General features: G+C 35.9%; 1 protein-coding gene across 2 annotated transcripts in view; it reads left to right on the top strand.

Annotated features, from left to right (window-relative positions):
• VAPA (VAMP associated protein A) overlaps positions 1 to 20,495 on the top strand; it is a 45,904-nt gene that overhangs the window by 8,806 nt on the left and 16,603 nt on the right. For both annotated transcript variants that reach the window (XM_043558277.1, XM_043558276.1), the window contains exons 2-4: positions 14,620 to 14,772; positions 18,487 to 18,590; positions 18,997 to 19,077. In XM_043558277.1, the coding sequence (XP_043414212.1) occupies positions 14,620 to 14,772; positions 18,487 to 18,590; positions 18,997 to 19,077 (338 nt within the window). The remainder of the gene's footprint in view (positions 1 to 14,619; positions 14,773 to 18,486; positions 18,591 to 18,996; positions 19,078 to 20,495) is intronic.

Here is a 20,495-nt window from a genome sequence, read left to right as displayed (position 1 = left end):
CCTTCCTTTACCATGCAGAGATGTTCTGTGAAGAGAGTTTAGTAAGCACCCTTTTATTTTTTTAGACGCACTTCCTGATCTTTTTCTTGTGCTTTTGTATCTTAACCTTGATAGATTCATTGAAGTCTTATCTGCCTTTCAGAGGAGAAAGTGGTTAATACAGGATGGATCCTCAACCTTAAAAAGTTGTTTTGGAAGAAAATTAAATGTAAGAAGGGAGCTATTGTATGCAAATCCTTGTTTATTATAACTGAAATGGGACACAGATTACTAGATAAAAAGTTTAAAACTTCTTATGAAAGCTTTCAAACATTCATAAAAGCATAATGAACTTTTATATACTTAAATTTCATATACTTAAGTTTAATGATTATTAGCATTTTATATTTGTTTAGTTTTTGTTTGCTGTGTATTTTTTTTTTTTTAATGTTTATTTTCGAGAGAGAGGGAGAGAGAGACAAATCGTGAGTGGCAGAGGGACAGAGAGAGGGACATAGGATCCAAAGCAGGCTCCAGGCTCTGAGGTGTCAGCACAGAGCCCTAGGTGGGGCTCGAACTCACGAACTGTGAGATCATTACCTGAGCCGAAGTTGGACGCTTAACCTACTGAGCCACCCAGGCGCCCCAGCTGCTGTATAGATTCTGGATAACGACATTTCAAACCTAGATACTTGAGTTTGCTTTTCTAATAAACAGACATTTTCTTTACATAGTTGTGATGTCATTATCTTAAAACCAAAAATAATTATTTGACATCATCTAATATTTAACCTGTTGAAGATTTCCCCAATTGTATGTACTTCTATTTTTTATTTTTTAAAGTTTATTTATTTTGAGAGAGAGAAAGCGAGCAGGGTACGGACAGAAAGAGGGAGAGAAAGAGAATCCTAAGCAGGCTCTGCGCTGTCAATGTATAGTCTGAAGTAGGCTCAAACTCAGGAATGGTGAGATCATGACCTCAGCTGATGCTTAAGTGTCTGAGCCACCCGGTCTCCCCTGTATGTCTGTTTTTTAGCTGGTTTGTTCAGCTTATGCATTGCATTTGTTTGTCGTGTATCCGAGTCTTAATTTTAAACACTGCTTCCCCCACTTTTTTTTTTTTAAATCATACTCTTGTTGAGAAGATCAGGTGGTTGAATTGTCAAATAGTCTAGGTATGTGTGGGATGTCTTTCCTGTAAATTTGGATTTAGATTTGAGGGCTTGATTAGATTTAGGTCAGTATTTGGTGGTAAAAATAATTCATGGGTGGAATTGTGTCACATCAGGGATAGACAGTGTCTGGTTTTCCCAGTTTTAGTGATGTTGATTGGTGGTAACAGCCTTACTTCCGCATTAAAAAGTTGCATAAATATGAGCCTGTTTATGGTAATATGTGCAAGAAAAAAGATTGGAAAGAAAATGTTAACAAGTCATTGGCTCTACTTTAGGATGTGAGTGTCTTTTGTATTTTTACTTTTCTGTTTTCCAGGACTTCTACAGTGAACTCTTTTTTTATACAGTGAACTCTTTTTTTTATAAGAGAGAAAAACTTAAAATTGTTTTGTTACTAGATAGCTTCGGAAGATGAGATCAGAAGGTTTTCATTTGTCCTTCCTGTATTACTTTGTTTAATTTTTAATTAATATTTTAAGTGTTAACAGTCTGAGGTCTTAATTTTTTTTAATAATAGGGCAAGTTATAGAAAGGTAAATAGAAAACAAGTCCAATGTTTGCAACCTTCCAGTAACAGATCACAAATCAAGGTATATAAAGACAAATAGAAAACCATGATTATCTCAAAGTAGATCTTATTTATATATCTAACTCTAATTTGTAAATCATAACTATATAAATGTGTCGTTTCTTTGAGCTCTTGCTATTGGCATCAATTGATGGTCTCCTGTAAGAAGTATGACAAGTTTGTTTGGGGGTATTTACTTCTCTGAGAATGGCTTCTGTTTATAGATTCTGTTAAAGAGCCAGGTGGCTCTAAGCAGCAGATAGATTTTTAGGATCCCTCTTCCCCCAGTGTTGATTGTTTCATGGTGAGCACCTAACCCAGGGCCAGCCAATACATATGCTGATGACTGATTAGTCAAAATTTTGATACCGCCCCTTTAAACACACTTAGTTTAGATGCTAGGCTTTAGGTCTTTAAAGCAGGCTGATTTGTGCCACGTTTAAGCAGAAGCAACTCCGTTGAGAGAGAAGAGGGAGAGAAAAGCAGGCCAGAGATCTTGAAGTCCCAGGAACCAGTTTCTCTTGAATACAGCCTCTTCTTTTGAGGCCAGCTATACTTCATTTCCTGTGTCCTAGAGACTCTTTATATCTTTATAATCTCTTAAGTGTGATTTTTGTTCTTCATAATAAATTCATTGATTAAACAAGATTGGACTTCATAATTTGTGAAAATATGTTCAACTTAATGATTGTCCACATACTTCACTTTATGAAAATAATCTAAAACCAGTGTCTTAAATTTCTATGGGAAAAAGATTCACATAGATGTTTTTGAAGACTTGTCATTGATATGACATAGTTTGCCTGGTTGCTTTTCACTGGCATTTGGAATGTTCTTATAACTAGAGTAATCGTGAACATTTTGTACTGTTTTCAAAATTCAGGTTTAAATGAATTAGTGTAGTTAATGTGTATTTTAGCTTTTTAAGGGTGTGATTAAATTCAGTTACCATTTTTACAAATAGATATTAACTAAAAAAGAATTAACATGAGAGGACTTTAAAATACTTAGCTTGCAATACAATTTGTTAGGTTTCTTATGGGCCTGCGTTTTTACAGCTTTTATTTTGTAGCTCTGTGCTTCCATACATATCCGTGTACATACATATATCCATTTATATATATTTTTACTTTAGTACTTGGATAATCTGACATGAATTGGAGTGACTACCATACTTTTTTTTTAATTTAAAAAATTTTTTTTAATATATGAAATTTATTGTCAAATTGGTTTCCATACAACACCCAGTGCTCATCCCAAAAGGTGCCCTCCTCAATACCCATCACCCACCCTCTCCTCCCTCCCACTCCCCATCAACCCTCAGTTTGTTCTCAGTTTTTAACAGTCTCGACTACCATACTTTTAAAGGAATAGGGTATCTTTGTTTCCTGTTTAGTTGTTTTCTCTATTAAAAAAATTACCTTTATAACTTATCAGGGAAGATGAATCACTTGGTCTTGTTTGCTGAGTACTTTTCCCACTGCCAAAAACTTCAATAACAGTGAAATCCTCAGATGTGTTTTTCTGAATCTTTTCAGTTTTCCTCCAGCACGTTACAAATAAAAGATTTCATGAACAAATGAAACTAATATGTGTACATGTTTAAAAGTCCCATCTGATTATAAAATAAGTGCTTAATGTAGAGAATTGAAAAAGGATGGAAAAGTGTAAAGCAAATAAAAATTACTCAATCTTACCACCTAGAAATAATCTCTGTTAACATTTGATATATTTCTTTTTATATATTTTGTGTGTATAATTCTGCATACTTATATTCTGTATTTTTGTTAATACTACCATTTCTCATAGTACAAATATTTTCAAGAATTTTAGATCTGTAAATGGTGCTAAAAACATTTATTTTAATTTCTCTCCAAATATGCATTTTCCTTTTATTTCCTACCATCTTACTTATCTAGACTTTAAAAACTTTTTCTAAACTCTTCAGATAGGGAGCACTTCTATTTTAATAAAGATGTTAAATTAAGTAGCGTGCATCCTTTATGTTTGGCCGTGAATAGAAATGTTCTCTTTCAAATAATTTTTTAGGTGTGTGTGCATCTTTTCTTTAGTAGATGGTTACACAGTGGAAGGACATAATTTGTATAAAGTTACAAATCAGAAGGATACTTCATTTCTGTGAAAAGATAATTTATTGTTTATGCTCTCCTTCCTGTTTTCAAGACACTGGGATTGTTAAAGTCAGAGTGAACAGCCTATGCATCAAAAGGTCTGAAAAAACACTTCTAAAATGTTTACAATAACTTTATGCAAATGTTAATAAGGCTGTGAGAATTTAGGATTGAATTATCTGCCATTTTACCATGGAGTAGAAGATAGGCAGTAGGTGAAGTTGATCATAATGTCACTTTATTTTTTTTTTTAATTTTTAATTTTGAGAGAGAGAGAGTGCATGAGCAGGGGAGGGGCAGAGAGAGTGGGAGACACAGAATCCGAAGCGGGCTCCAGGCTCTGAGCTGTCAGAGCCTGATGCAGGGCTGGAACTCATGAACCGTGAGATCATGATCTGAGCCGAAGTCGGATGCTTAACCAACTGAGCCACCCTGGCGCCCCCGTAATGTTACATAATTTTAAAGCCCAGAGGAGCCTTGGAAGGTCATTCTGTCTACTAATGACCCCTGTCTACTGCAGGGGTTAGACTGTCCTGGAGAAGTCAAGTGATTTGGTTGGGGTCAGTCACCTGGTTAATAGTTTTAGCTCTTAAGCCTCAAAACCAGTGTACTGTGTTACAGTTTTTATGAAAGTCATAGTACACCATTGATGACAGGAACTAGCCCCTCCCTCTCCAAAAGGCTTCCAAAGGAACAAAGAAAATAGATGTTTTGACTTTTTACTTAGGTGCTTTTCCATGTGAAGGTAATGAGTGAGTATTTAACTGTGTGATCAGAACACTACTACATTATTTGAAAGTGGTAGAGGAGAAATAAGACATGGTTCCTGCTTATTGATGAATTCTTTCAACTATGATTTTAAGACCCTAGAATGGGAACATTGATTTTTTCTTTTTGAATGGCTACACACTTCTGTACTCAGTGTATTTTGGAGATTTTTTTGTGATGCACTCTCATCATGTATTCATGATACATTATTAATGTCAGGATCCATATTTTTATAATTAATGTTAGTGAAATTTTATAACAAAATATGTTTAGTGTTTTTAAAACCTTCTTGAATAGCATTGACTCATTTTGTTTTCCAGAAAGTAGTACTCTGTTTATTTGGACAAAAATATTTGTACAATATAGTATTTATTCACTACCCTCTCTGCCAGGGATTTTTACAGCTGCTGGGAATATGGTAGAGAACAGAACAAAGACCCAGTCTTTGTGGACCCCACATTCAAGTCTGAGATTTCAATGTGTTTGAAAAAAAACATAGAAAATGAAATAAATTAAGGTGACTTCATTTTTAAAAATTCTAAAGAAAATGTTATAGGGCTTTCTTGGATGTAAAACACAGGATATTTTCTCAGTGTTTATGATACTTCAGGAAATACTCAGTTGTTGACCTGTATATGGGACCAAGGGAAATATATCCATTTAAAAATCATTATCATATATTAATGATTTGACTGCAGTTTCATGCTTTATTGCTGCAGAAATCTGCCTGGAATGCTTATGAATTAGGAAGTGATTGTAGCTAGGTAGTTTGCATAAAATACGTATAGAATTTATGAGAGTTCAGGCTCTGGAGTCAGACCAGGTTTGACGATCAACTTCACTGCTTTGTAGTTTATGACAGGTGTTTTAACTTGTTGCAGGCAAGTTATCTGTAAAATGGGGATAATAAAGTGTCTTGTTAAAGCCTATGAGGGACATAATTCATGCAAAGTTCTTGATACAGGGTGAAGGCTCAATAAAGGCTAGCTGTTATAAAAATTTTTTTGTTGTTAACACTATTTTTACTGTTACTATTGCCATGCTACTATTACTGTGCAAATTCTTAATTGATATTCTGTATACTATACTGTATCTACTTCACATACATAATTTAGTATGACAGGTATTCAGTGTCATCTTCATGTAACTGGAAAACTGTTTAATCAGTGATATAGCTATTAATTTGCTAAAACCTGTGGAAACATTGAATAAAGTGTAGTCATCACCTGCTTTGCTGCAGCAGAATTATTTATGTGTTTGAGCTGAGCATCCAGCTTTCCTTATTAGAATTTTTACCTATTCTGTTTCAATAAAGGAAGGATGAAGGAGTAAAAATGTAATGGTCAACATAAATGACTTATGAAGACCTGGAGTCGTAGCATTTGAAACAGAACATACAGGGGCGCCTGGGTGGCGCAGTCGGTTGAGCGTCCGACTTCAGCCAGGTCACGATCTCGCGGTCCGTGAGTTCGAGCCCTGCGTCAGGCTCTGGGCTGATGGCTCGGAGCCTGGAGCCTGTTTCCGATTCTGTGTCTCCCTCTCTCTCTGCCCCTCTCCCGTTCATGCTCTGTCTCTCTCTGTCCCCAAAATAAATAAACGTTGAAAAAAAATTAAAAAAAAAAAAAAAGAAACAGAACATACATATTTCTGACATTTTTGTCATTGTATGTTGATGAAAAAGAATTCATGTGACTGTCCCAACGATACTTCCAGTGTGTATTTACTTAACAAATAATATTGAACAGCTACTATGACTTAAGGTCTGTGTTAATTACTTCAGTTCATTCAAGGAGGAAGTGAATGTTTCTTTTTAGGGGAGCTTGTAGTTTTGTTGGATAAGACATGTATATAAAAAAGTAAGTGAGAAGTGCCATTGAGAGGTGTAGACTATGTATTGTGTGAATTGTATGGTCAGTCATATTTCTCCTCCAAGATTCATGCTTTGGTTCATTGCACTGTCTGTTTTTAATCATACAGAGGCTGCTAACTGAGTCTGTTCCTTATAGCCAAGAACTCAGAAAGATCTTGTCAAGAACTAAAGGGTCTAAAAATAGAGTGTACTACAATTTTATGAATATTGGTAGAAAAGATATATGTGATCCCCGGGTTTAGAGACAAAGGACTTTATTCTTCATGACACTACATACAGCACGAACTTTATATTTGTGTTAATTTCCTTTGCCTCCTCAAAGGGCAACACACAGGGGTTCAGTTTAGGCAGATGCTGTTCCCATAGTGGTTCTGTGTCATAGCTGAGACTGTCCCTTGAGCGTAGGGAGCCTGAATCTTTCCTAATGGGCTACATGGAAACTTACCTGACCTTTTTTCTTAGAGGAAGACCTATTTTACTAGCCAGTAAGCAAACCTGTTCTCTCCTTAGGAAGGAGACATTGTTTTCCAAGACTGTTCACTATTTAAAGACATCCTTGAGAAGATAGTCTGGATGAAAGCCCCAGGGCCTCCTATTGGCAAAACATGTAGAAATGCTAGAGGCCAGTAGAGACTTCTCTCCTAATAGGCCTCTGAGTAGGTCATCTAAGTGGAAGTCACACAATAAATTTCATATATTGGAAAAAAAAAATAAATGGAAGTCACAGAGTTCATGAATTAATGTTCATGTATGTTGCCTGCTTATTTTAAGCTTCATCTCAGAGGCATTTCTTTCCTTTTTCTTCTCTCTCTCTCTCTTTTTTAATGCTTTTATTTATTTTTGAGAGAGGCCGGGAGGGAGGGAGGGAGGGAGGGAGAGGGCATGAGCAGGGGAGGGGCAGAGAGAAGGAGACAACAGAATCTGAAGCAGGCTTCAGGCTCTGAGCTGTCAGCACAGAGCCTGATGCGGGGCTTGAACTCGTGAACTGCAAGATCATGGCCTGAGCTGAGTTGGATGCTTAACCAACTGAGCCACCCAGGTGCCCCTCAGAGGCCTTTTCTGTTTCTAAAATGCTCTATGCTCTGTACTACTGCTTATCATGAATTAAAATTTGATTCTTTTCAGAGTAAGCAAATAGTGAACTCAAATTGATACGCATATTGAGGTGTTTAGTAGAAGTGAGTGTACTGACGTCTTCAGCTTATTTTGAAATGCATTAAAAATAAGATGGATGGGCAGAGAGATGAAATAGATAAATCTTAAATACAGCAAAATGTTAATTGTAGAATCTAGGTAATGGATATATGATTGTTTACAATGATTTCAATTTCTTTGTATGAAAATTTTCAATACAATGTTGGGGAAAAAGCCAACTGTTCTCTTCCACAACTCAGTTTTCTTTGCACCTAAACTCATCTTGACATTTCAAGAAAACTTCAATGGCAGTTCGTATCAAAATGCGGACGGGTGACAACATTTAAAAAAATTCTTTAGTCAGAGTGGTTGTACTTTTTTAAGCTTATTGGGGTTCCTTTTAAGATTGTGGGTTTGGAGAATAAGGGTCCCACTATTTAGAAGGAAATCATTGCTCTGAATGCTAACATTTTAGGTATACTGAGTATAAAGGGTATTTCATGCTGGAAAAATATTTTTAGGTAAAGGAGGCAGGCCATTCCCACTTGGGACCTCCTTCTGGATGAGGTGACTTCAACTTGTGCTACATTTTTGAGATTTTAGCTTCCAGGTTTTTACAAATTTATGTTCAGAGGTTTTTTTACATAGAGACAATATTTGTGTGTGTTACATTGCTGATTTTTAGCATTTGTTTCTGGGTATAGGACTTTGGCTATAACAAAATAACAGTTGTAGTTGGAATAACAATTGTAAGTAATAACAATTGTAGTTGGAATTAGAATACTTGGTGACAGAAAATGTGGTGGCTGCTTAAAAGTGAGACTAAAGGAGGAGACAACCCATGTAATTGTAAAAGGTAAGGTTATTTTGACTGTAGGTTTTTTTTTTTTCCAGTTGATGAGTACACATAAATGTAAACTATTTTGTGTAATTTTCTTGTTTTATATGGAATATAAATAGTGAAATTTACATATAAACTAAAATTTCATCTCTAACATAGGATGTATGTATGGTAGCTGTGATTGGTGACTAGTATACTACGAGGTCATCTTAAAATGGATGCTTTCATCAATATCACTCATCATCAGGGAAATAAAAATCAAAACCACAATGAGATACCACCTTACACCTGTCAGAATGGCTAACATTAACAACTCAGGCAACAACAGATGTTGGCGAGGATGCGGAGAAAGAGGATCTCTTTTGCGCTGCTGGTGGCAGTGGAAGCTGGTGCAGCCACTCTGGAAAACAGTATGGAGGTTCCTCAAAAAACTGAAAATAGAACTACCCTACGACCCAGCAATTGCACTACTAGGCATTTATCCACGGGATACAGGTGTGCTGTTTCAAAGGGACACATGCACTGCCATGTTTATAGCAGCATTATCAACAATAGCCAAAGTATGGAAAGAGCCCAAATGTCCATCGATGGATGAATGGATAAAGAAAATGTGGTATATATACAATGGAGTATTACTCAGCAATCAAAAAGAATGAAATATAACTGGAGGGTATTATGCTAAGTGAAATTAGAGAAAGACAAAAATCATATGACTTCACTCATATGAGGACTTTAAGAGACAAAACAGATGAACATAAGGGAAGGGACACAAAAATAATATAAAAATAAGGAGGGGGACAAAACAGAAGAGACTCATAAATATGGAGGGTTGCTGGAGGGGTTGTGGGAGGGGGGATGGGCTAAATGGGTAAGGGGCATTAAGGAATCTACTCCTGAAATCACTGTTGCACCATATGCTAACTAATTTGGATGTAAATTTTAAAAATAAAAAATAAAAAATAAAAAAAATGGATGCTTTTAGTAAATTGTTTGTAAATGTTAAATAAACTAAGCAGTTACGTTAGACACCTAACAGGATTTTCCTCAATACAGGGATTGTTAATAGTCCTCAAAACATGGATATTGGTTTTTACATAAATTGCTTCAGATGTTCACTTTCTCATCCAAACTGCTTTTCACTGTTGTTTTCAGGTTTTTTTTTTTTTATAGGTTACATCAAGGATCAGCTTTTCTAAAAAAAATTGTTTTGCATAAATGAAAAATATGTATGGTTTGTAGAATTGTCAAAAAGTGAATACCCATGAAATCACTGCCTAAGACAAGAACTAGAACTTGGCTATTATTCTAAAAACCTTCCTTGTACCCAATCCCAGTTACTATCTCTTTCTCTGCAAAGTTGATCCCTATCCTGACTTTAAGGTAATTCCTTTTTTCTTTCTTTCTTTCTTTCTTTCTTTCTTTCTTTCTTTCTTTCTTTCTTTCTTTCTTTCTTTCTTTCTTTCTTTCTTTCTTTCTTTCTTTCAGAGAGTAAGCACACAAACTGTGCATGTAAGCGGGGGAGGTGCAGGGGGAAGGGGAGGTGGGAGAGAGAGAGAGAGGGAGAGAAAGAATCTTAAGATCTTAAGCAGGCTCCACGCCTAGCTTGGAGCCCGGAGGTAGGGCTCCATCTCACCACTGTGAGATCATGACCTGAGCTGAATCAAGAGTTGGACACTTAACTGACTGAGCCACCCAGGTGCTTCTACTTGTTTTTCTTTTCTTTCCTTTTTCTGTCTCTTTTCTTTTGATGTTTTATCTATTTTTGAGAGTGAGAACACAGGTGGGGGAGGGACAGAGGGGCGGGGAACAATATCTGAAGCGGGTTCTGCACTGACAGCAGCAAGCCTGGAAGTGGGGCTTGAACTCACAAACTGAGATCATGATCTGAACTGATGTCCGATGCTCAACCACCTGAGCCACCTAGGTGCCCCTACTTATTTTTCTTACTGGTTTAACCACTTAAGCATTGCAGAGGATAAGTTTTCAGTCAGTCAAGCAGATTACTGAGGTGATGCAGTGGTTTTTAACCCTGTTGGACATTAGTACCCCATTTGTATATTTTATATTCTTTAATACTTGCTTTACTATCTCAAAATGAAATTCATATATAAAATTACCTACCAGCATAAAAATGAAAGTTTTAAAGTTTTTTTTTTTTTTAATGTTTATTTTTTTGAGAGAGTGTGAGCGGGAGAGGGATAGAGACAGGTGGGGACAGAGGATCTGAAGCAGGCTCCATGCTGACAGCAGCAAGCTTGAGGCGGGCTGGAACCTGTAAGCGGTGAGGTCATGACCCGACCTTTAGTCGGATGCTTAGCCATCTGAGCCATTCAGGTGCCCCCAAATTAAAATTTTAATATAATACCCTAACTATACCCTAAAAGAGAATTAAAAAAATAAATTTATAATGAAATATGCCTTTTAGTGTAAATGTTTGGGCATGACTATAACAAAAGACGTAGTGAACTAGCCAGGTACTTGTAACCTTCCTAATAACAAGTAAGTTTGGATTTAAGAGAATTCACCAGTTACCTGAATTGGACTGACTGGTTTTCTTTAACATTTTGAAATAAGGGCAAAATAAAATTTGTGGATAGGGATAGAATCGGGTATGTCACCTACAAATGTCTCCTGACTGATAACAAGTGTGTTGTGGTGATTCAAGTGTCATGAGTGGTATTACTGTTGGTAGAATAATTTTCTGTGATGGTAAATGTAACCTTTTCAAGAGGAAGGAGAACAAATTTTTCCTTTTTTACACAATAGATCTATTTCTGGAAAAGAGATTTTTTTCCAATATGAATTTGAAGGCGTATTTGATAATTTGAAGGAATATATGATAATTTGGTCGGATGAGGGCATGATATACTTCATTGTATGGGACTGCCCAGGCATTGCAGAATGTCTAAGATCTTCATTCCTCTTCTCCCCCCACCAGTAGCACCACCCACCCAGTCCTGATGTTAGACAAAAATACCCGTGAGGAGAATCACCCTTGGATTTAGGATTTGGTTGTAGTGCTTACAATAAATTATGTAACTTTCCCTCTATTTTTGAGGGTCTGTAAAGGTGGATTTCATCAGGTCTTTCTAACCTGTAGGCTCAGGGATCTATGATATACCCCAGCACCCCCCACCCACCCTAATCTTCCTGTCTCACCCATATTCCCCCCCAAAAATTCCATGTAAAATTTTTGTGAACATTTCACTCACATGTGTTATTTTCTGGGGTAGTATATAGGTTTCATCACATTCTTAAAGGGTTCTGTGACCCACAAAAGTGGACCTGATGTTTCTTTCCAAGACCTCTTATAACAGTTAAATGTGGTCATTCTTATGCTAAAATTCATCAGTAACTGCTGATTTTCCATTTTAACCGGGGAAAATGGGCTCAGACTCTGAACTGTCTGCAGGGAGTTATTTCTACTGGGAGAGCACTGTTAAGATGCTTGGTTATAGGGACACAGTGGAGCAGAAAATTTCAAATTCATATGTTAGGTGGGCTTATTTGTTTGTAAGTAGGTAATTTCACATTTTACTCATACGGTTAACATGTCCAGTTAAGAACTTTGTTTTAAGTTGGTGGGCTTTTTTCTTTTTGGTGGGCTGTTATCTTCATCTTTAGACAGTTTGCATATAAATTTTCAGTATTATTTCAGAGTTCATATGTTGATGAAAATTGATATATGGTCATTTTCTAAATCAGTTTTAAAAGTCAGTTATTTTGGGCACCTGGGTAGCTCTGTTGGTTAAGCGTCTGACTCTTGATTTTAGCTCAGATCATTATCTCACAGTCCTGGGATTGAGCCCACCTCAGGCTTCTTGCTGAGGTGTGGAGCCTGCTTGGGATTCATAGTCATTCATTCATTCATTCATTCATTCATATTCTTTCTCTCTTTCTGTCTCTCCCCCTCTCTCTCCCTCCCTCTCTCCCCGCCCCCTCGTGCACACACACACTCTCAAAAATTAAAAAACTTATTTTACCTTATTTTGGAAAATTGCTTTCCTCTAAAATTGGGATCATTTAAAAAATCTTACGTATGTTATAAAAGTATAGGATTGTTCAAAATTAAAGTTTTGTGAAAGGTTTCTTTTGTCATGTTACTAATAAATTGTTTTTTTGGCCATGCTTACTACTAATGTTAAAGTCCTACTTGAAATAGTCCTTTAAAAATTTATGTATTCTCAAATATCTGTAGTAACTTCTGAATTTTGAGAATATTAAGAAATGGAATCTATATCTTTAAGACCCCTAGTTTCATCAGTAGTTTAAACTGTGTTGCTAGCCAATGGTATTGTGGGTTCAAGTGCAAAATGGACAGATTGCAATATTCCCCTGTACCTCTCTTTTGCTAGTGTATGGTGGGATTGTTAAGTAGCTGCTTGTTGAAAAATGCAAGCATTTAGAATTAAAGAATCAAAGGGAGTAAGATAATATACAAATTAAATGATTTATTTGATCATGTAATTAAAGGTAGCCATTTAAAAGATCATACTTCATATATATATATATTTTTAAAAAAGACCTATGTAACTGTTGATTTAAATGACTTTTTCTTTAATTTTTTTTGTAACTGTTTCTCTGTCTTTATGTTTTCTGCTAACCTTTTCTCATTTCTGTCTCTTCCCTCTTCCTGGTTCTAAGTCTTTGTTAGAAAATATTTTATAACTTAAAACTTCAAGCATAGAATAAGATTATTTCACTCCTTAGTACTTGAAATAAGTACCTTTTAATGGCCTGACTTTGAAGTCTGTTTCTTTTCCTCTAGTTGCTCCTGCACTCTTCCTAGTGCCTCTTTTCATTCATTTGACTGTATTTGTTGTTCCCCATCAAACCTTTGTCTTAGATGGTTTTCCAGTATTCAACTAAATGGGAAACTACCTGGTAGAGCTGAAAATTTCTCATTCTGGGCTCCGAATGATAAAGTTTTAAAAGACATGCTTACTCTTGTTTCCTTAAATAAAGATAGCCTTTGTAATAGTAGTCTTTGATTTCAGCCTTTTTGCTTTTCAAAATATATAACTTAATGGGGCGCCTGGATGGCTCAGTTGGTTGAGCATCCACTCTTGATTTTGGCTCAGGTCATGGTCTCACAGTTTCGTCAGTTCTGGTCCTGTGTTGGGCTCTGCACTACAGCTTAGAGCCTGCTTGGGATTCCCTGTCTTCTCTCTCTGCCCCTCCCCTGCTCGGTCTCTATTTCTCTAAATAAGTAAGTAAATAAATAAAAACATTAAAAAATATAACTTAAAACTGATTGCTTTGAAAATGATTTAAAATTGCTTTTGTGTTAGTTATAAGTTATGTGGTTATTGTTTCCTCTTGGGACATACTTTTTAAATTTATCTTCTATGCCCAATGGAAAAAGTATTCATTTTATTGTCTGAATTGATGTACATAATGCCCTACAGTTTTGTTTTTTTGTTTGTTTGTTTTTTTTGCCAAGGTAAAAAATGGCCACAACCTTTCTTTTACCCCCCCTTTAACAAAATGAGGTTCTAGTAGTTTAGGACTTACTCAGTTTAGGCAGGACTGGATTACCTTTCTGGATTCTTTGTTTTATAATTTCACGTTTGGGTACATCACCAAAACTTAAAACTTTGTATTTAGAGCATTTGACACAGTGCTCGTAATAAATACTTAACAAATATGTGAGTGAATGGATGAATGAGTGAATGAATTGAACCTAATTGAGATGTGAAGCAAGAGCACTATTGTCATTGGATGTAGTATCTTCAGATGTACACATTTTTGCAGTTTTCTTGGTAAATGGATTTAAAGACCGGCACTGGTTTGCAGACCACTGGAAAAACCTGATCTTTTTAGTAATGTGGTAAGAGCACACTATGTATAATAAAATTGTGGGCTTACTTCATAAATTACAATGTTTGGAATACTTTTTATTTGATAGAAATAATACATGTTCGTGTAGAAATTTTGTAAAATATAATAAGGGAAGAAGAAGAAAATAAAACTCTTGTAAGTGTAGTACCTGGAAAGAAGTACTGTTAGTGTTTTGATACAGTTAGGCACACAGATTTCATTATATACTTTAAATAAAATTGAGATTGTATACATTGAATTTTGAATTCTGCTTCGTATAAGTGTGAGTCCAGTTAAATTTTTTTTCTGTTGTTGTTTTTTAAACCTTACAGGCCCCTTCACAGATGTAGTCACTACAAATCTTAAGTTGCGAAATCCATCCGATAGAAAAGTGTGTTTCAAAGTGAAGACTACAGCACCTCGTCGGTACTGTGTGAGGCCCAACAGTGGAATTATTGACCCAGGGTTGACGGTGACTGTTTCAGGTAGCAAATCATGTTCTGATTTTGAACAGTATTAAATTCCGACATTTTTATGGTTATGTTTAATTTGGTCTTAATTAATAGAGTTTCATCTGGAGGGAGAGAAATTGTTTTTAAGTTATTCTGGCTTGCCTTTAATTATGTTCTTCTGTTACCTTACTATATGCCAGCTGTTTTAACATTTCTCACCCTTACCTTGTGGTTGGGGGTGTCTGTGGTCAATTTATAAGCAATTATTTTCAGTTTAAAATTTTATATCTTTTATTTCTACAGTTTACTACCACATTCTCTGCTCTATTTTATCTTTGAAATAGTGTGTCATTTTTGTGATTGATCCTTCTCTTCAGATCTCTAGCTATTATTACATATTGCATGCAGCTGTACAAGTATTATTCAGAATCTTAGAAATGTACAGTGCCTCTTTTTTGCTGGTTGTATCAAATTAGACGAGTGTTTCTGCCTTTTATTGTAAATGCCAAACAGTTTAGTTTCATGACTCCCTTTTGTGTTTACTTGTAATCCAGGGAGTGTGCTTGGTTCCTTCTCTGTAAGGATTGCTTACTCCTGCTGTGGAGTCTGTGCTGGTGTCATCCTTAATGCCCTCCATAAACTTCCTTTCTTCCATCAGACTTCCCAAGATAGTTGTCCTTAACAGTATTACCTGACATAGCTGAGAAATAGGAAACAAGTATGAGAATGGGGGACCTTAATTATGGGGGACCTTCTTAGGCTTCACATGGAGACCATTTACTCTTCCTTACTAGCAGTAGATTTCGCTTCCCATTATATGTCACGATAACACATGGAACAAGAATACACATGGACCTCCCATCTCTCACCTCAAAATCTCTGGGGGCATGACCCAGCCACGTATATGTTTTTTTTGAAAAAAACAAAAACAAAAACAAAACATGCTTGTGTGATCCTGATAAGTATTCCTAAGATAATTGTGTCTCAGTTGCCTGGTTTTTACGTCCACAGCAGATTAAAAACACCAAATTATGCAAAGAGTGAGGGCCTATAGCAAGCAGATGGAGAGTGCTTAGAAGTAGAACTTGACTGCAAAGGCAGTGAAGGACACACTGCCGAGTTCTTTGTGACACTGAATCCTGTTTCAGTATGTAGACTCAAAGACTCAGAGCTAGGAGTCCTTCTAGAAAAGATGTTTTTAGTGAATCTTATGATGTGGTAGCCGAGGAGGAATGTGTTGGTGTTTGTCCAAGTTGTCAGCTGATGGGAAAGATAGATGGAAAAGAAGATAAAACAATGACTATACTCATTCTGGAAGTTGCTCTCTAAATCTTTACGCCTTTTGGCTAAATTGGAAGACAGAATTGTTTCTCTCCATGTAGTTTAAAATAGTTTTTTGGTGCTACCAGTTTTATCCTTAGGAATCCATAAAACTATTCAGAATGACTTTTTCTTTGAGGGTTCTAGATTGCTAAAGTTCATTGTATTAATGTTTCTAAAGAAAAGTTTGAGTTGCGCAGGCCCAATTACATGTGGGTTTTTCCCTGTAAAGACAGTATAGTACTATAAATACATTTTCTCTTCTTTTTGATTTTCTTGATAATATTTTCTTTTCTCTAGCTTACTTTATTGTAAGAATACAGTACATAATACATACGACATACAAAATAAACGTTAATCCATGATTTATGTTCTTGGCAAGGCTTCTGGTCAACAGTAGACTATTAGTAGTTAAGTTTTTGGGGAGCCAAAAGTTGGATGTGGATTTTCAGCCGTATGGGGGGTTGGCATTCTGAGTCCCTGTGTCGTTCAGGGAACAGCCTGTACTTTTCAAAACATTCTCTCACGTAGCCCCTTGTGTTGGGCACTTGTTGTATTAAAAACTCTAGACATACTAGTTACTGTTTCCATGGTGTGCCTTTAGATCTTGTCCACTGAGAATTTCGCTCTTCAATTTTTAGTGTATTGCCTTCCCTTAAGGAGTCACTCAAACTGTTCTTCCACTGGCAACTGTTCCTTGATTGACTGTGCTACACACTCATTTCTTTTTTTCTTTCAATTGATGTATTCATGTATGTATGTGTGTATATGTGTATATATTTATATTTTTAGGATGATGTAACTCTTACTATATGGTCTGCAATAACTTGGACTATAACTGTCATTAAGTCACGACCATGTTTTTTCAGTTCCTAGTGATGAGCCTACAGTGATTGCTCAGTGAAGGGTATTAATGGACATTCATTGTGCTTTATCTGGATTCTGAGACATCCTTGTGCGTTTTTTTTCCTGCTATGTATTTGGCCCTTTAAAGATTTTTTTTTAACCATGATGGGAGTTAATGGACTTCTTAGATACACCTTAGAAATAAGATTTTCTTATATGATTGGTGTTTCTCACCATTGTTTAATTGCATTTGTTTTTTTTTTGAAAGTGTTGACACACATATATAGAAGGTATATCTTAGAAGTAATTTACCTGTTAACAGGGGAATACTTTATACAATACCATATACATATTTTGTGTAACTGTAGATCCATTCTTATAGCCATTTATTAAGTTTATATTACATAATTTGGCATCAGTTATAATCATATGGAACCTCTAAAAATCCTTTAAAAGGCTACTGAAAAGCTTAAGTGCTTAGAAATATTTGAATTTGTAATTAGGACTTAAGAAAAATTCTTGAAATCATGAGAGTATATACCTTTTCCTCGTATACCTTGTTTTTTAGAATCAGATATAAACAGATTGGTAGACTTCCTGAGTAGGTGTTTATTTAAAATCTTTTTTTCAAAAATTAGTTAAAAAATTTTTTTTAATGTTTTTATTTATTTTTGAGAGAGAGACTGAGCAATCGGGGGAGAGTCAGAGAGAGGGTGACACAGAATCTGAGAGGCAGGTTCCAGGCTCTGAGCTGTCAGCACACAGCCCGATGTGGGACTTGAACTCAAACTTGTGAATCATGAGATCATGACCTCAGCTGAAATCAGCCGCTTAACCAACTGAGCCACCCAGGCACCCCTCAAAAATTAGTTTTATGAGAATGCTAACAAGTGGTTGGGAGTTTTGAAGTTAGCTTTTAATTTCTCCTTTGCATATCCTAGCTAATTCTAAAAGATACTATCACTAAATACCAAAATGAAGCCTTATATTTATGCCTAGTTTTAATAAACAATTTACTAGATTTTAATCTGAGTTTACAGGTATTATCATAGTTAATGTCGGCAATATTTAGAAAATTTACCCAAACCTAAATTTAGAGGGGACAGTTATAGGTTTATATTTATTTTTTATTTTTTATTAAAAAAAAATTTTTTTTTCCAACGTTTATTTATTTTTGGGACAGAGAGAGACAGAGCATGAATGGGGGAGGGGCAGAGAGAGAGGGAGACACAGAATCGGAAACAGGCTCCAGGCTCTGAGCCATCAGCCCAGAGCCTGACACGGGGCTCGAACTCCCGGACCACGAGATCGTAACCTGGCTGAAGTCGGACGCTTAACCGACTGCGCCACCCAGGCGCCCCTATATTTATTTTTTAAATAGCCATTTATTTTGTGGGTTGTTAAAATAGTTGGAGCTATAAAGGTGATTCTGGATCCTTACTGTAAATAATCCAGTATTAGGTTTCTTGAACTCTTTCTGGTTTTCTTTAAATTGGCATATTAGTGAATGAGGTAATAGGAGTGATAAGAAGCAAACACATTCAGAATACACAAAGTAATGTGTCCTTTCTTCTTATTTAGTAATGCTACAGCCTTTTGACTATGATCCCAATGAGAAGAGTAAACACAAGTTTATGGTACAAACAATTTTTGCTCCACCAAACACTTCAGATATGGAAGCTGTGGTAAGTATAGATGTGAAACCGAATTTATTTTGGGGAATGTTTTTTAAACCATGGATTTGTATAGTTCTCAGTTGAGAAAGCTAATTTTTAAAATAAAAAAAACCTTGTAAATCTGTTTATTACAGATAATTTCAAAAATGAAAGAATTTGGAATAGTAGAAATACTATTTCTTAGAAACACTTTAGAAATGCTACTACTAAGAATGCTGGCGATAGTAGGTTTCTTTAGGATTTTGTAAACAGTTCTGTGGCGTTGCTTGATAACAGTGGCAGAGTGATCAATATCAGGGTGCAGCCATGCCTCCTGACTACCCCTGCTTCAGACAGCTACGGTTGTCCCTGAGGGGAAACTTATTTGTCATGGTCATGCTTTCTCTGTCTCATGTTTGGTTTTGTTTGTTTGTAGTGGAAAGAGGCAAAACCTGATGAATTAATGGATTCTAAATTGAGATGTGTATTTGAAATGCCCAATGAAAATGATAAATTGGTAAGTAGGAAAATGTAAGAAGATTGGAGGCTGTTCTCGTTTACTTTGAGATGAATTTTGCTTCTGTTTTTGGCCTTTTTGGGTTGTGTAATGATGCTGTTCTACTTTATAAGATTCAGTGCTTTATTAAGTTTTTAAAAAACTTGAGACGCTTTTTTCATTTTATTTTATTTTTATTTTATTTTTTTTTAAAAAATTTTTTTCAACGTTTATTTATTTTTGGGACAGAGAGAGACAGAGCATGAACGGGGGAGGGGCAGAGAGAGAGGGAGACACAGAATCAGAAACAGGCTCCAGGCTCTGAGCCATCAGCCCAGAGCCCGACGCGGGGCTCGAACCCGCAGACCGCGAGATCGTGACCTGGCTGAAGTCGGACGCTTAACCGACTGCGCCACCCAGGCGCCCCAGCTTTTTTCATTTTAGACATTTTGTCCATTCAAGAAGAAAAATGCTTTTAGATAACAATCTGCATGATGGAGAAGAATCAGTTAATTCTCCCCAATTTTTGCCACTTTTTAAACCACTTCAAGTTCTTTAGAGTGAGACATATATATGCATAAATATAATTAAATAATAGACATAAACTCCTTTTTGACAACTGTGTACCAGCAATCTGGGGATAAAAGATGTAATTTACATGAACAAGTAGTTTATTCCCAAGTTTGGCTATTGCCAGGTATTTTACTTACTATTGATTTTGGTCAAAATCCATATGATTTTATTTCTTAGTAAGTAATTTTTGTGTTGCTTTTGGGTTGATGTGAGGCAGATACAGTTTGGAGGACTGAGAGATATATGTGTGTAGTTTGGAAAGTTGTCTGTGATTGTATAGGATGAGTTGTGGTCAGTTTCCCTATTCCCCTTCTTAAATTCAGATTTTAGTCTTTTTCTGTGATTTGTAGGAGGGACTAGACAAAGTTGAGTGAGTTTTTTCTTTTGGTGACTTAATATATAAAATAATGTGGGTAAATAGAAATGTTGAGTACAGTTAGGTTACAGTGTGACATGACTGTTGCCTTGATCTGGAAGCCATTTGCCCTCTTGAAAAGTAAATTCCCAGATTAGATTTATACATGGGCTCAATTATTGGGTTCCTCTTTTAGGATAAGCTGAAATGAAAGAGTCCCTGAATGGTAACTAGGTGTCAGTCAAATTATTTGTGTTTTTTAATGCCCTTTTAAAGGCATGTTGAGGTATTTGCCAAGAATAAAAAATGTAAATGCATATATTCTTACTGGAAAGTGGGGGTTCAGTGGCATGTTTATGCTTCCCATTTGTAGTCTACTCTGTCTTTTGCCAGTGCTGCTAGAAAGCTCATAGCTTGCATAGCTCTTAGTATTGGAACTGAGAAAACGTAAATAGCACATTGTCTGGGTTGACTAATAATATGTTATTTTTTTCCCAGTTTTATTGAGATA

The sequence above is a fragment of the Prionailurus bengalensis genome, chromosome D3 (genome assembly GCF_016509475.1).
Source record: "Prionailurus bengalensis isolate Pbe53 chromosome D3, Fcat_Pben_1.1_paternal_pri, whole genome shotgun sequence".
Classification (NCBI taxonomy): domain Eukaryota; kingdom Metazoa; phylum Chordata; class Mammalia; order Carnivora; family Felidae; genus Prionailurus; species Prionailurus bengalensis.
The sequence above is the reverse complement of the archived record's forward strand: the minus strand, read 5'-3'. Positions and strand labels throughout refer to the sequence as shown.